At 36.3% G+C, this 17,246-nt stretch overlaps 1 protein-coding gene across 1 annotated transcript in view; it reads right to left on the bottom strand.

Annotated features, from left to right (window-relative positions):
• The window catches only part of SCN9A (sodium voltage-gated channel alpha subunit 9), a 166,829-nt gene that overhangs the window by 83,211 nt on the left and 66,372 nt on the right, over window positions 1–17,246 (bottom strand). Inside the window, exons 3-8 of the mRNA XM_019458336.2 lie at window positions 12,051–12,169; window positions 11,612–11,701; window positions 10,934–11,062; window positions 9,367–9,458; window positions 8,176–8,385; window positions 278–341 (exon numbers count right to left, since the gene is read on the bottom strand). Of these exons, the coding sequence (XP_019313881.2) occupies window positions 278–341; window positions 8,176–8,385; window positions 9,367–9,458; window positions 10,934–11,062; window positions 11,612–11,701; window positions 12,051–12,169 (704 nt within the window). The remainder of the gene's footprint in view (window positions 1–277; window positions 342–8,175; window positions 8,386–9,366; window positions 9,459–10,933; window positions 11,063–11,611; window positions 11,702–12,050; window positions 12,170–17,246) is intronic.

The following is a 17,246-nucleotide window of genomic DNA, read 5'->3' as shown; positions in this document are numbered from 1 at the left end:
CTTGAAAATTATCCAGCCAATTTTCCGGAAGTAATTTTTCTACTTTCATATATATATATATATATATATATACATACACACACACACACACATACATGTCTACACATACATATATATATAACTTGTATCTTGTTTCAATTCAAGTACTACCTCCAACTTTTGCTTTCAGATGTATGCATTAACTATAAATGTTTTAAAGTTTCTCATAAAAAAACTTATTATGTTTTTCCTTTTATTTTGTAGCCTTTAGACTAAACACAAAACAAATATTACTTACCCTGAATCTGTGCTTGTACCACAAAGGAGAGCATCTTTGGATCCCTCCAAGTAATAAAAATATTCTGTTTATGAAGAAATTGAAGAATATAACATTAGAGAATGTAAGCTTTAAGAGTGATACAGAAGTTAAATTAATTAGTATAGACTTACTTGCACATATTCAGGCCCAGTCCTAGGCAATGTGCATTCATTTGTTTATTTATTATATTCTTGTATATTCTCTCTCAAATATTTATTGATAACTTCTTATGGGTCAGGCAATGAATAAAATAATAAAAACATGACAAACAAGATCATTATTTTTATGGATCTTTCTTTACATGTAGGTAAGCATGGAAATTGGGGATGGAGAAAGACAAGTAAATACATAAATATACAAAGTATTTTTAGATAGTGATAAATGCCCTAAAGGAAATAAGACAATGTGATAAAATGTGGTCAGGGCAGACCTTTCTAAAGATATGACATTTGAACTGGGACCTAAATGCTGCAAAGAAGCCAGTCATCCAAAGACCCTGGTGAAGAGATATTTTGGCAGGGTGAAAACCAGGAGCAAAGGGCCTGAGGCAGAAGTGAATGGAAGAAACGACAAGATGGCCAGCCTGGCTACAGGCTAGTGAGTGGAGAGAACCATGTGGCAGAAGTAAGGCAGGGGTCAAATGCCTTTGTATGTTATCAAAAGAAGTTTGGATTTTAAGTATGATTAGAAGTAATAGAGGTAGCAATATGAGGTAGCAATATGAGATAATAATCAACATTTTAAAATGTCACAATGGTTGTTTTATGGAGTGTAGATAATAAGAGAGCAGGTGTGGAAGCAGAGAGAGGAGTTAAGAGACTACAGGGAAAGGCAATGTGGCTAAAATTCAAAGGGCAGCTGTGGATATGGAGAGAAAGGGGTGAAAACAGAGTGGACAGGATTTGCTGATGGAGTGTGTGGTGGGAGAGAGGACACAAGAATGTGATAGGAGTCACCATCAGGTAGATAGTTTTCAAAGCCATGGGAGCTGAGTAGTTAACCCAAAGAGAAAGTGTAGCTGAAAAAGAGAAGGGAAGAAAAGAGAAGGAAGGGAGCCCCCAACTGAGCCCCAAAGTATTCCAGAAGTGGTGGAGTCAGCAAGGCAATACTATAAATGGACACAACCTGTCTTTTGAAAGTCTCTCATTTATTCACCACTTAACAATTATGCAGGACTTACTAATTTCCAGATATTGAGGATATGGCAGTGAACTGAATGCACATTTCCCCCTCATGGTATGTTTTGTGTCCATTTTCAGGCATAAGGGATGTTATAATCTCTTTCTTCATTTACTGTCAAAGCTTATTCTTTTTTAAAAAATTTTTTCACATTTATTTATTTTCAAGAGAAGAGCAAGATAGAGTGTGAGTGGGGGAGGGGTAGAGAGAGAAGGGGGGGGGGGTGGCATAGAATCAGGCTCCAGGCTCTGAGCTGACAAGCGCAGAGCCCGATGCGGGGCTTGAACTCACAGACTGTGAGATCATGACCTGAGCCTAAGTTGGACGCTTAACTGACTGAGCCACTCAAAGCACCCCTATCAAAGCTTATTCTTAAGACAGGAAGCAATCCAGCCATGCACAGTAAAGGTATGAAGAATTAAAAAATATCTATTCTTTTTAATAAGGGTCAGCTTCCTATTTGGCTCCAATCAAAGGAATAAAGATGTAATTGTTAGGAGGCTTCTGGAGTGATAGTGGAAGAAAGACTTCGAAGTTAGACATACTTGGATTTGAATGTTGCTTCAACCCCTTCCTATGTAGGTGAACTATCTTACCACTTTAATGGTTAGCCACTATGCCTGCTTTGTAGAGATATTGAATAGCATACATAGGATATTGCATGTAAAGTGTTTAATACAGTGGTCTTCACATTCTATCCACACAGTTGCTCAAAGAACAGCAGTGATCATTATTAAACTATTACACAATTCCAGTTAAGATTAATCGACTGACTCCCACATTGCTTTGTCTTATGTAGAAAATAAAAATTTTAGAAGACACACAAAAAACAATAATGCCTCTTAGTTTGAAGTGAAAATTTAGGGGAGAATGTACATGAACAACTTTTTTGAAAAAACTCTTGTGGCTCAGGTAGGGTGGGCATGGCAGAAGGAGGATGGAGAAGATTAAGATGGAGTTTTTTGTACATAAGCTTCCAAGACATTTTGACTATGGAAGGATTACTTTAGAACTATCCTTTAAAGTAAGGCTGGCTCACGCTTACCAATCACTGAGGAGTTTTTATAAGAATGGGATCTAGTGGGTGGTTCAGTTGGTTAAGTGGCCTACGCTTGGTTTTGGGTCAGGTCATGATCTCAGGGTTTGTGGGTTTGAGCCCCACATCAGGCACTGAGCTGATGGCATGGAGCCTGCGTGGGATTCTCTATCTCCCTCTCTCTCTCTGCCCCTCCCCTGCTTGTGCTCGCTGTCTCTCCTTCTCTCTCTCAGAATAAAGTTTTTTTTAAAAAGAAAAAGAACAGGCTCTAGAGTTGCCTGTCCCAAGGCAGGGCGAACAGAATGATGAAGTCAGTACAAGAATGTCAGTATAAGAATGATGAAAGGTAAAGCAATGGCAGTAGTTCACGTTGGCCTTACAGAACACTTTAAAATAATCCCTACACAAAAACAGACATTACATTATTGGAATAATTAGCCTCAAGAGAATTTAAGGTTAACACGTAAAGGGAAAACGTAATGCAGAGAGAAATAAAAACATACATCCACAGTAAAACTTACACATGAATATTCACAGCAGCACTATTCACAATAGCCCCAAAGTGGAAACAACAAAGACATTCATCAATTAATGAATGCTTAAACAAAATTTAGTATATATATACAAGGGAGTATTATTTAGCAATAAAAAGAAATGAATTACTGCCACAGGGATGAAACCTGAAAACATGCTAAGTGAAAGAAGCCAGACACAAAGGCCACATATTATACGATTTCATGTATATAAAATGCTCAGAATAGGTAAATCCATAGAGACAGAAAGTAGATTAGTGATTGTCAGGGGTTTGCAGGACGAGGGAATGGACAGTGATCGCCAGTGAGTACAGGGTTTCTTCTTCTTTTTTTTTTTAATGTTTATTTATTTTGAGAGAGAGAGCAGGAGCAGGGGAGGGGCAGAGAGAGGGAGAGAGAGAATACCAAGCAGACTCTGGGGACTGTCAGCGCAGAGCCCAATGCAGGCTTTGATTCCACAAACCATGAGATCATGACTTGAGCCGAAATCAAGAGTTGGACACTTAACCGACTGAGCCACTCAGGTACTCTGAGTATAGGGTTACTTTTGAGGGAGATAAAATTATTCTAAAATTAGTGCTGGTGTTTGCACAACTCTGTGAATATACTATGAAACACTGAAGTATATACTTCAAAAAGGGGGATTTTTATGGTATGTGAATTATCTCAATAAAGTTGTTAAATATAATGCAGTACAATAACAAAGATTGTGGATAGTAATAGATAAGCCTCAACCTCACAGTAAAAGTCACATGGGGATAAAAGGAAATAGAAAGTTGCAAAATTCACACACCTAAAATCTGGAACCAATATTCAGTCAAAAGCAGATTGGTACAGAATGGTAAAACATACTGGTGACCTAAACATTCTATGATTAGTTTTATCCAACCTGGTTCAGAAAGACAGCTTGTAGCAACCATGTATGACTTGGGCTTTTGGATTCAAGAGTTTTTTCCTCAACCAAGAGGCAATAGTAAGTTAACTCTGAGAAAGCTAGCGCTGGGGATCAGGTAGAGGCAGATTGCGTGCAAGTGACACACTGCCTTCTGGGAGACTGAGCTCTGGGAAGTCCCCACAAGGAAAGCACCACAGATGAAGACAGGAAAAGCCCTGGTAGAAGTGCAGACCAACACTGTGGCTTTTCCAGGAACTTTTCTATGAAATGTCAAACATTCAGAAAATAGAGGTTTCTTTATCCCAACATTCACGTACGATAGCTACTGAAAATTTGGCTTCCAGCTGTGCACACGAACCTTTCCTTCACCTATAGCAGCAAGAAGGAAGATTGAGGAGCATGAAAGTAGACAATGCTTGGCATCAAAGGAAATCTATAGATTGTATGTTTTGAAACATGAAGTTATACAGTGGCCTTCTTTATTTGATAACAAATTTTAAAAGCACCTCCAAAGGGGCTTCGCTGTAGGACCCAGAAAACACTTCCAGAATATGTTCAGGCTTTCTATGTAGGCTGCCGTTACCATGGCAATTCTTTTATCTCTTCGAGAATTCCAATTCATTTACCTCACCACTTTCTCAAAACCTGTCAACCAGCTCTTGGGTTCACTTCTTTCCTTGTCCAGTTTTGAATCCACAGACACTCATTATATCATTCTCTTACAATTTCCTCAACTTCTAAGTATTTCTATCAGTCTATCACACTAACCTGGCAGAACCTTACCCCGACTCATACTCTAATGTCTACCTTCTGCATACTTGCCCAAGTGGCTGAATGTTATTGGGGAAACTCTCACACCCAAGTGAATGATTGCATTTTTTAAAAATTTTTTTAACGTTTATTTATTTTTGAGACAGAGAGAGACAGAGCATGAATGGGGGAGGGTCAGAGAGAGAGGGAGACACAGAATCGGAAGCAGGCTCCAGGCTCTGAGCTGTCAGCACAGAGCCCGACGTGGGGCCCGAACCCACAGACCATGAGATCATGACCTGAGCCGAAGTCAGACGCCCAACAGACTGAGCCACCCAGGCGCCCCGAATGATTGCATTTTAAGTAAATGATCTCTGGTATCAAATTGCAACTCAAAATAGACTCCATGTCCCATTCCTTAGGATGACCATATAGTGCATGCTCCTCAAAACTTCTGTAGAATTTCCTCTTTCTCATTTGCATTCCCAGCCAATGGTCCCATTTCACACCTTTCTGAGGAAATAAAAGCTACTGGGTTTGACTTAATCCTCTTCTGATAAGTCTGCAGCCTGCCCCTCCACCTTTCCTCTTGCTTCAGTGGTAGAGATATCTCTTCTCTTTGCTCTTTCACTTTCTCCAGAACTTGACTTCTCCCCTTCTCTCCTGAATTATTCATCTATACTTTACTACTCACTCATTTCTACCTCTAGAAGAGCATCCCTATCAAAATATGCCATTAAAAAAGTACCAGACATCTTCTCCATTATTCTGCTTTCCATTACAGCCAAATTTCTTGGGAGAACTGTCCACACATATTGTCGTCTCTTCTTTCTGACATTTTATTTACCCCTCTCACCACCTTAAGTCCAACCTTCTGCTCTTACCACTCCACTAAAATTTTCTCATGAAAGTCTCTGACAGTTTCCATGTTGTTCAAGCTAATGCATATTCTTTTATCTCCATCATTCTTAATCCTTGATCTTGCAGCATCATTCAACACAAGTACTCCCTGCTCCTCAAACTTTCTTTTCTTGGCTTCACTGTTCACATCTTTGTTTTCTTCTTACTTTATTGGCTGCTCCTTCTCTGTGTCCTGTCTGGGTCTTCTTCTCTGCCGGCTTTCCTGATATTAGGGTTTTGGAGTTCACCAAATTTGCATAAAAATCCAGTTGCCCTTTCTTAACCTGCTTATAAACATCAGAGTTTTTCAGAAGGATGTGTGTATGCATGTATGTATCCTTTCTGTTTGCTGATTATTTCAAAGTGTATTTATCTCCAAAGCAGGAAGTTCCTCTGATCTCCATGCTTAAATCCCTATTGTCTACTTTTTTCTACACTTGCATGTATCAGTGTCATCCCAACTTTAACTGGTTAGTAACGACTTGCATCTACAATCCTGCCTACACTTCCTTCATTTCCCATTGCCACCCATCAAAAGTTACTGTAGCCACAAGCCTAGAAGATATCCTCAAGCCCTCTTCTCTTCTCTAATCCATCAGCAAGTTCTATAGATTTTATCTTGACATAACCCTTTTCTCTTCACTGCCCACCACCACTCTAGATGGAGCCACAATCTTTTCTTTCAGAATGACAGAAACATCCTAAATGTTTTTCCTTATTCTAGACTACCACCCCCCGTTTGCCTAATCAGTACTCCAGATGGCAAACAAAATGATTGAAACCACTGCATTTAAAATGAAACCAAAATCCTTTCCAATGGGCTAAAACATCCTTCGTGATATGACCCCTGCCTTTTTCTCTCACTCTATCTGTTGCTATTCTATCCCCATTTTGCTAAAATCTAACCATACTGATGCTCTTCCATTCTTTAAACACATAATACTCTTTCTTGTTTCAGGACCTTCCTACATGCTATTCTTTCTAACTCAAGTAGTAGCTCCCATACACACACTCTCACCAAAACTTACACTATTTTATGGCTTCTCATTGTCCTTTAGATCTTCACTTTGGTAACTTAAATGCCATCTCCTCAGAAAGGTCTCATTTAGTTGGTATCTCAGCCCCTGAGATTTATTTGCTTTGCATTGCTTTTATTATAACATGCAATATTTTTTATTTGTCTGTTGCCTTCCTTTAGTTTTTCATTCCCACTAGAATATAAGCTCTGTGAAAGGAGAGCTTATTTCTGTGCCAGAAAGTTGCACAATGCTTAGCTTAGGGGGCACTTAATAAACACATGCTGTTACATAAATATCCAAATAAATACTGCAGTGAGACCTGGCTTCTATGACACAGAGAACAAGTGAGGAAACCAAATTCAGACTGGACACAAACATTTTCTCCCTAAAACTCTATTTCAGAAGAAAATAAAGAATAATGTATAGAATTAAGGGAGAAGGTTTTGGTGTAAAATTCCATTGTTCACTAAGATGTTATTTCACTCATTTGTAATAAATGCAATATGAAGATACACTGCAAAATTCAAGGCTCTTCCTACTCATTTTGAAAAATATTGCTTGAAGTAATGCCAGAGGTTAAAAAAGTCATTCAGATTACGAACTCAAAAATAGGACCACGATTCAAAATAAAAGAACTGGTAGTGATCCCAGGAAAAACAGTTAAGTTTAAGTAAGTGTTGTAAACTGATTGTTAATTGTAAATGTCAACAATTATCCATAAGATATGTTACTTTTATGGTATATAACTTAGAGATTCTTTGGAAATTGAAAATAACATTTAAGATCATATTAATCAAAATCAGAAACTGAAAAAAATAAGTAAAAATAAAAAGGAAGGGAAAACATGCTAAATTCCTCACCAAACATTGGTAGTAAAGAATTATACATTAAATATTTTACTTCAAAACCTTCATTTTTTTTTTTCATTTTAGGCTTCAATGATTTTTTCTGTTTTCTTTATTTACATCCTTTTACTATATTAGCTAGGTTTTATTTGCTTTTATCTTCCCCAGTGAGTGGGAGAATACACATTTAGTAAAGAAAAAAAATGATGTGTACTCTTCATAATCCAAGGAGAATGCTGACCTTTACTCTCTGATCTCATTCTGTCAAAGGTACATACACTTGGAAGGTGTCTTGATTTCCTCCCCAAATCCCCCACCTCTGGATCCAATTATCCAGTAAGGTTTACGGGTTCATATGGGCAATATCAGACATACACACTGCAGGTATTAGACAGAAAGCACAAACTTGCTTGGTCTCATTCTCACCCAAATTCATCAATAGCTCCAGCAAGAGGAGCTGTGTTAGGGGACAACTGTTCAGAAAACATGCAGTTTGGGCTTTTTTGTAAAATATCTAAAATATACTCATGAATTAAGCAGACTTTGAGACTGTGTGCACAGACCAACTCATATGGTTTGTACAGAACTAGTTCTGATGAACTAAACTTTGAGATCATGACCTCAGCTGAAGTCAGACACTTAACCGACTGAGCCGCCCAGGCATCCCTGAAAGAGAACAGTCTTATTTCAACCTCTTAACAACTGCAGGGACAATCTTACTTTTATAGTCTTCTTCTTCAAGGGTATCCAGGATGCTTGCTAATGTTTCATTATTTTCCAGCGGATCCCGCAGACATTTATGCTTCAGGTTGCCCATGAACAGCTGCAGCCCAATCAGTGCAAACACGCTCAGACAGAACACGGTCAGGATCATGACGTCAGAGAGCTTCTTCACAGACTGGATCAGAGCTCCCACAATGGTCTTCAGGCCTGAATGCAGGGGGGAGAAAAGTGTTCATAATAAAATAAAGCCTCTGAATGAGAAATAAAAACAAAACATGAGCTTTTCTAGAAATTCATGCATTACATCAAATCAAGGACCTTAAAGAGCCTAGTTCAAAAAAAGCCTAGTAGCTCAAAAGGGTAGATTTACTGTTTATATATATTTTGCTTCTATATATCACAGCAAATGATAAAAATTGTAAAATAGCCCAAAGAGTAACCACATTGTCAAAATGAATAATTTGGTTGCTCAAGCCATATCCATATTCACCGGTAAAAATAATTTTTCAAAGTGCTAATTTAGTAAATGCTTGTCAAACAAACCATCTCTCTATAATGACATTAAAAGAAAGGGGCTGAATTGCAGCATATAGTGACACGTTGCTAATATTCAGTTAAGAAATGGTTTGTTGTGGAAAGCTAAAAAACATGTCATGCAATACCCCCATGCTGATATTTAAAATCTCTTTTCCTAACTGTATGAAAAGCAATCAGAACAAATTGAAATTTTCATTCCTGGCTAAACAAAATGGAAAATGAGCTGTTATTCAGGAGGGAAAATTTCAAGTTGAGATGTGAGCCAAATGGCCATCTTCATCCTCTAAGATCCATGCAATTGATTAAACTCAAAGGCTGACTTTTAATAATGATTATGAAAAACATAAGAAATCAAATTTAATTAGAACTGTGTAAGAGAAAGTCATTCTTGTCTTGGCTCCAAAAGCTCAAAGTCAGCCCCGGTGTTTAACCCCACTCTCACCTGGAATGACTGAAATTGTTTTCAGTGCTCGGAGAACTCTGAATGTTCTCAGCGCTGAGACATTGCCCAGGTCCACAAACTCTGTCACATATCTGTAATAGGGAGTTCACACACAACACAGTGACAACACACACACAAACAAACAAAGAACAACTCCCAAATAGTTGGAGTTATGAGTGGCCTAACGCTCCACACCAATCACTCCTTACCTGGAATTACAGAAATAGTTTTCAAAGCTCTCAACACTCTGAAAGTTCGAAGAGCTGAAACATTGCCTAGGTTTACAAATTCTGTTAAATACCTGTAGAATTAAATCAGAGTTATTCAGAATTTAGATAGAATCTATGATACTTACCCGTGCCTTTAAGTCAAGGTATTGCCTACATTTGGAAATGCTTATTTAAATGGATTGTTCTGCAAGTCTTTTTTTTTTTTCCCCTAACACAACTGATTTAATTTGATTAGATTTGATTCAATCCCTTTTATGTGAGTAAAATACAAATATATTATTAAAATGGGTTCAAATACTTTAAATATCTAAATAAACAATCAAATGCTTCAATCATTAGACCTCAAGATTATGGTAATATAGATATTTAATATCCTATAAAATGTCAGCAGCAAATTTTGAAAACTGTAGGCTAACTGAAAGAAGCCAGACACAAAAGGCCACAAATTGTACAATTCCATTCATATGAAATGTCTAGAATAGGCAAATCCATAGACTCAAAAAACAGATGAGTAGTTTCCTAGTTTCCAAGGACTAGGGAGAGAAGGGAATAGAAATGATTTCTTCTGGGGGTGATGGAAATATTCTGGAATTAGAAATCAGTGACAGTTGTACAATGTTGTGAACATACTAAAAAAGCAACAATGAATTTTATACTTTAAAAGGGTAAATTTTATGGCATATAAACTATATCTCAATAAAAAATGAGAGCCCTGAGAAAAGGCAGCTTTCTTTTGACTCGATGTCAATTCTGACTCTTGTCAGCGGGTGCACCTACAGTAGTCAGGTGACCATAAAAGAAGGGAGCCTGATAGACAAGGAGGTGGGGGTGGGGGCAAGGGAATGGGAAACTAGAAATCTTAAGACCCTTCTGCATTATCTAAATTCCTTCAGTGAACCCGCATTAGTTTTAAAATTCAAGATGATAGAGGGAAAAACATTGTATCTAGGTTTGGAGACTCAAAAAAAAAAAAAAAAACAACTGTGCTTCTGGCAAATATATTTGGGGAAAGAGCAGCAGTATAAATAAATTAAAATTATATTTTAATGTAATATTTTCCTCTTAAAAATAAACTGTGACGGCATACATAATATATATACAATGCACTAAAGTTAGGGTTAGTATGCAGTGACAGCCCTTATAAAAATTTTACTTCTGTATTTTAATATAGTATAATAGTTTCATAGTATAGGTTAATAAAAAGAGCACAGTACTTTATAATTAAGGCTTGAGATTTTTCTGGAATTCTTACAGGTTTTATCAGTTTTCAAAGTATGAACTCACTTGCACTGCATATACTATCCATCCAAGTGCTGAGCATGAAGAAGATGATCAATCTTAATGATGTCATACACTTTTGAATGGGAAATGCTCTTTCTCAAAAATTAATCATTTGCCTATCAATGACTACCTTTCATTCAGTATCCTTTAAATGCAACCATTACCTGCAGGACAAGTCAGACCCCAAAGGCTTACTTTCACTGGAATACTGTGCTCTCTGTCATTTTCATGAGTTTGCCATTTCAAAAAAACTAAATGTACTTACGCAAAAACAATGACGACAAAATCAAGCCAGTTCCATGGGTCACGAAGGAAAGTGAATTCTCCTACACAGAAGCCTCTTGCAAGGATTTTTACAAGTGATTCAAAAGTATATATTCCAGTAAAAGTGTACCTAGACAAATAACCCAATGGCATATTAAATATGAGAAGAATAGAACCAATATAAATCTTTATTTTTTTCTGATCAACCCAAGAAAGCCATCTATTAGAGTGTGGCTGTTGGTTTATGGATCCACTTGAAGTATTAGAATAAACTACAATACAGGTATTTCCAGAAAAATCTCAAAATGCCCATATTAGATACTCTTAGAGAAAGTAGAGGTATTCAAAATGACTGAGAACACAGGTATTAGATCTGCCTGGAAAAGTCCTACATTACTCCTATCAGAAATATACCCAAGGATAAGAAATATATAACATGTCTAAGAACAAGGCAGGACATCTGATAAATTCATTCTTCTAGAAAAGACTGTAACAATTATTCTATTCCACTGCTAACTGGTTAATACCACAGAGGAGGAAAAAATAATTGAAAGAAAAGCAACCATATAATATGGGAAGATAAACACCACAATTTTTAGAGCTGTGGTAACTTCTGGCGGGAAAGGAGAGGATTAAAATAACAGTGAGACCATATTAAAATGTATTTATACCCACTTACTCTACATTCTTGGTCCAGTCTGGAGGGTTACTCATGGTCATAAATATGCAGTTCGTCAGAATAGTGCACATGATGAGCATGCTGAATAAAGTAGCTTAGAATCAAGGAATTTGATTAAAGACCACAGTGAGAACTTTTAATATTTGATAATGACACTTGTTAAAATGCTAACAACTTTGTCCTAGAAAATAATTCTAAATGATTTTTATAACTTGTTTATCTCTTTGAACAAGGGAGTAATATATAAAGTAATTTATCCTAAAATGCTAACATTGCCATTCTCCCAATTTTCTCAGAGACTTACACCAAATTATACCGAAATCAGTACACTAAAATCAGAGTCTTTTCTGGTACACAAGAACTAAAATCCACATTTGAATAAAATAGCAAAGTTTACATTTTAAAGCACCATTAACAGTAAACAATTTACAAAGGATATGAGTGTACTAAAATCTTAATTGATATTCTTCTTAGGGGACTGAAAGGAGACAGCATGTACAAAGCAGGTGTGGCATTGAAACGGAAGATTGCTTTCCCTTTGTTCAACACTATGAAAGTCTGTAGGAGAAAATGAAAACAACATGAAATTGAGAATCTGAAATTTCACCCCCACACATTTATATCAGCAATTTACCTCTGCCTGTGGTAGGCTCACGTTAAAGAAACACTGCCATCAGACTCAAGCAACGTGGTACCACTGACATTAATTGAACTCTTTAGATCACATTGGCCAATGAACTCCTTCTATTTCTTCTTAGTAAATTAAGAAGTGAGCCATTTATGAGCATGGGTTGCCTAGAACTCCTCAAATACAATGTCTTCTCTTTTTCATATCCTTTTAACACCCAAATCAGTAACAGTAAGTTGTGGCCACTGGAATTAGTTAGAATATAATTTCCTTCTTTCACATCAGTGTATTTTAAGCAAACAAAATAGAAACTAGCTATCCCTGATTTTTGCCATAACGCCTTGAGAATTTTAATACTTGTTGGTTATTGTCATGGCTAATAGTAAGTGTTCCAAAATATGAGTCATTTCAAAAACATATTCTCATATATTTAAGGAATATTAGAGTTAGAAAATCCTATTACCCAGGTCAATTTTCTTGTTTTAGATGTAATATAAATAATAGCTAAAAGAAAAGATCACAAATTAAAGGACTTGCTTGCTACTACCCACAGTAATTTAAAAAATAATAATACAAATGAGCCAAATATTCTTGAAATGTGTTATGTAATCATTACACAAGTGACATTCTCCACAGCTTTGGTATGTAGTTAAAAATTTTAAAACTCAAATAAATAAACAGCAACAACAACAAAACATTAACACAATCTAAGAAATTTGCTTAGAAATCAAGAAGACCAATTTTAAACTTTTTGTCTTATTCTCCTATAGTTGATAGGCAAATTACCTGTGTTATTTAGAAGACATTGACTTGGTCTTCTGTTGTTGTTTAATCTGAATTTTATATAAGTTCATGAATGGGCTTCTGGTAATAAATATTTTTCACCAAATTGGGGACCTAAGTTCAAGTATCTTGCTTTTTAATTGTATGTGGCAGTGTTCTCAAGAAAGTGAACCAGAATCTATTATTTTCAGATGTCTTTTTATATTCCTAGTCACTTTCACTACACCGGTTATGACTAAATACAATTTAACATAAAATTCACTTTTACCTTAAAATTAGTTTTAAAATTAATATATAGCCTTTGAGTACAACCACTGTTTTCTTAACTCTTGATACACTGTGCTTTTTAGAATTCATTCATTCATTATACTCTGCAATTGTGTAGTGAACAACTATGGCATATGAGGTGATGAAAGGCATTTGAACATAAATGAGACATGAGTCTTGCATTCAAGAAACTTCCTAGAAAAGTGATGCATACACAGTAACTCAAATACAAGGCAAGATGTGACAGGTATAATACAGAGAAATACAAATGGAGGAGTGTGACAGTATGAAAGAGACATGGTCACACACAGGTGAGAATTATCAGGGAGACTTCCTGAACCAGACATCAGCTGAGCTAATGTGAAAATCATATTACTGTCTAGATTTGGCCAGATCAAGTTACCTTGTGCTTGACATGTTTACAAAAAACAAATCATTTGCTATTTTTTAAATTTAAATTCCCAATGTTTATTCACTTCAAGAACTTCTCTAGGAATATCTGGGTTTACACACACACAGGAGTTAGTTATAGGCAGGAAAAATAGGTAAGCCTATGAAATGTGGGGGGTCAGTATAGGTCCCTTTAGTAAATTCCAAAATCCTACTATGAATGCATAGATATCAAAGTCTGAATAAATTATTTTAATTTTGCCCATTTATTTCAGAGTTTGTTGAACATAAAATTAGACAAATATGGTCCCCAAAGAGCATATGTTTGGTTTGGACAGATGTGATTCTAAATACCAGATCCACCATTTAACAACTTGAGAGACAGCACTTAGTGCCTTCTAAAATGCACAGTGTATCAAGATTTAAGATTTAACTTAAAGCTTTTAAGTTTCTGGCACATTGTAAATTCTTAGTCAATATTGGTAGCAGCTGCTTAAATTATAGGTAACATATAAAGCACAGTAGGCCATTGTACCTGTCCTCTTAATACCCATAGCACAGGGTAATTAGTAATTTATTCTTTCTTAAAGACACAAAGTTTCACTTATGATAAAAGCACTGCATAACACTATTAAAAAGCACTTATATATTCATCACATAAAAAATGAAGCCCTAACTTCTATCATTAATTTATCAAGTGTTCTTTGTTTTAACAAAGCATTGATAATTACACTCAAATACAAATTAAAGTCTGGGCCAAAGTCAAATTAGGGGTCATTAAGATATATTTTTTATTCTTTCTTTCTTTCTTTCTTTCTTTCTTTCTTTCTTTCCTTCTTTCCTTCTTTTAATACGAAATTTATTGTCAAATTGGTTTCCATACAACACCCAGTGCTCACCCCAACAGGTGCCTCCTCAATGCCATCACCCACTTTCCCCTCCTTCCCACCCCCCATCAACCCTCAGTTTATTGTCAGTTTTTAAGAGTGAAGATATATTTTTTAAATGTTTATTTTTAAGAGAGAGAAAGTATGTGAGCAGGGAGGGGCAGAGAGAGAGGGGGACACAGGATCTGAAGTGAGCTCTCTGTGCTGACAGCAGAGATCCCGATGCAGGGCTCAAACTCATGAACCGTGAGATCATGACCTGAGCTGAAGTCAGACATTTAACCGACCGGGCCACCCAGGCGGTCATTAAGATTTGACCCCCAGGGGTCATTAAGATTTTTAATACAAGCAATAATTATAATGTGGCAGAAATAAAATTTTTGTCTCTTAGTGTGGATAACTTGAAACATGGAGGAATCAATCCACAAAGTTGCAAGCAACTCTAAGTTTGCAAGCAAAAGTCAAAACTATTTTATCAAGAAATGTCTGAAAAGCTAGACACAAAAAAATGGATAATCTAAAGCTCCAAACCAAAAGAAAATAAAAAGACTTGGTTATCCCTTTAGATCTTTGTAACCACGTCAAGAATAGAGAGCCATGAAAAATAGATTGCTTTGTCTGACCTAATTCAACTCAACTATACTGATGCAAATGTGGGTTAGGCTTTTGATGTGGCTGGTGTTATATTATTTGAAAGGAATTGGGGCCAAGGCAAAGAGTTGGAGTCCCATCCTAAATGTTCTCTATTAAATTAGTCTATCACAGCCAACATCATTCCATTAGTTAATAGGCCTATAATCCTCCATTCAAATGCAAACATTTTCCCATACCTCCCAAATTACTTTAAGGCAGTATTAGTGTATGTCTATGCCTTGGGGATTATTCCGGAAAGATTCCTTTCCTCCTTAAGAGGTGGCTGGTTAAGTAACATCCAGACCCCCTTTGGAAATGGGAAATGTAGTAGGTATCCATTCTGAGCCAGGAATTTTTCAGGATGAAGTAATAAGTAAAATGAGAAAGTACTTTTTATTTTGCCTGTCTTATTTACTCATCATTATTTAATTTGCTTTTGTGTAGTTGTTACCATAGTGGTTGCTATACAACAGAAACTAGACTATATTAAGAGATGTGGTATAATAGAATATCTCAGTAGGGGGACAAACCAAATTGAATTTTAAAAATCTACAACTTACTGGGGGGTAACATTTTGCACATTGCTTAATTTCCCCAAGCCCTTTGTCTCATCTAAAAATAGGGTATTACACACCTCACACCTGTCAGAATGGCTAACTTTAACAACTCAGGCAACAATAGATGCTGGCGAGGATACAGAGAAAGAGGATCTCTATTGCACTGCTGGTGGGAATGCAAACTGGTGCAGCCACTCTGGAAAACAGTATGGAGGTTCCTCAAAAAATTAAAAATAGAACTACCCTGTGACTCAGCATTGCACTACTAGGCCTTTATCCAAGGGATACAGGTATGCTGTTTCGAAGGGACACATGCACCCCAATGTTTATAGCAGCACTATCAACAATAGCCAAAGTATGGAAAGAGCCCAAATGTCCATCGACGGATGAATGGATAAAGAAGATGTGGTATATATATATATATATGTATACATATACATATATATACATATACATATATACATTCACTCATATGAGGACTTTAAGAGACAAAACAGATGAACATAAGGAAAGGGAAGCAAAAATAAGAAAAACAGGGAGGGAGACAAAACATGAGACTCTTAAAAATGGAGAACAAACAGGTTTGCTGGAGGGGTTGTGGGAGGGGGGATGGGCTAAATGGGGAAGGGACTTAAGGAATCTACTCCTGAAATCATTGTTGTACCATATGCTAACTAATTTTGATGAAAATTATATAAATAAATAAATAAATAAATAAATAAATAAATAAATAAATAAATAAATTTAAAAATAATAAAATAAAATAAAAATAGGATATTACCAAAAAAAAAAAAAAAGAAAAAAAAAGAGGGGTGGGGTAAGTGCACCTGGGTGGCTCAGTTAGTTAAGCCTCTGACCTGATTTCAGCCCAAGTCATGATTTCACAGTTCATGAGATCAATCCCCACATCAGCACAGAGCCTACTTGAGATTCTCCCTCTCCCTCTCTCTCTGCCCCTCCGCAGCTCACACTCTCTCTCCCTCACTCTCTCTCTCTCAAAGTAAATAAATAAACTTAAAAAATAAATAAAAACAGGGTATTTCTTCCTATCTCACCAGGTTATGATAAATATGTATGCTAATTTATATAAAAAGTCTAGTGCCTGACACAGCAATCCTTAATCCATATTAGCATTCTTCCTTGCTGTGTCAGAATACTGATTGATTAATTAGAATGCTATATAGTATTTCAAGGGCTTCTCAGGTATTCTGGTTTTTAATGCTGTGCTGCCAGCCTGTTGTGATGTGAAGCAAGTGTTAGGGACTGCTGTTCATAGTAACTACCACTGAGGCAGATGGGTTTCTACTATCAAAATGTAACCTCATCATATTTTATATTTCTCAGGTTATTTCAAATATGTTCTCTATTTTACTTTATTTGCTAGATGTCTTATCAGGAAATATTCCCTTTCATTTATATCTTAAACTATTTTTTAAAATGGGCTTTATTTTGTCTTTCTTGACCTTTCAAAGTCTACAGGTGCTATACGG

Source organism: Panthera pardus, unplaced genomic scaffold (assembly GCF_024362965.1).
Source record: "Panthera pardus isolate Hobbes unplaced genomic scaffold, ASM2436296v1 HiC_scaffold_10, whole genome shotgun sequence".
Lineage (NCBI taxonomy): Eukaryota > Metazoa > Chordata > Mammalia > Carnivora > Felidae > Panthera > Panthera pardus.
This window is presented reverse-complemented; position numbering and strand designations above follow the sequence as displayed.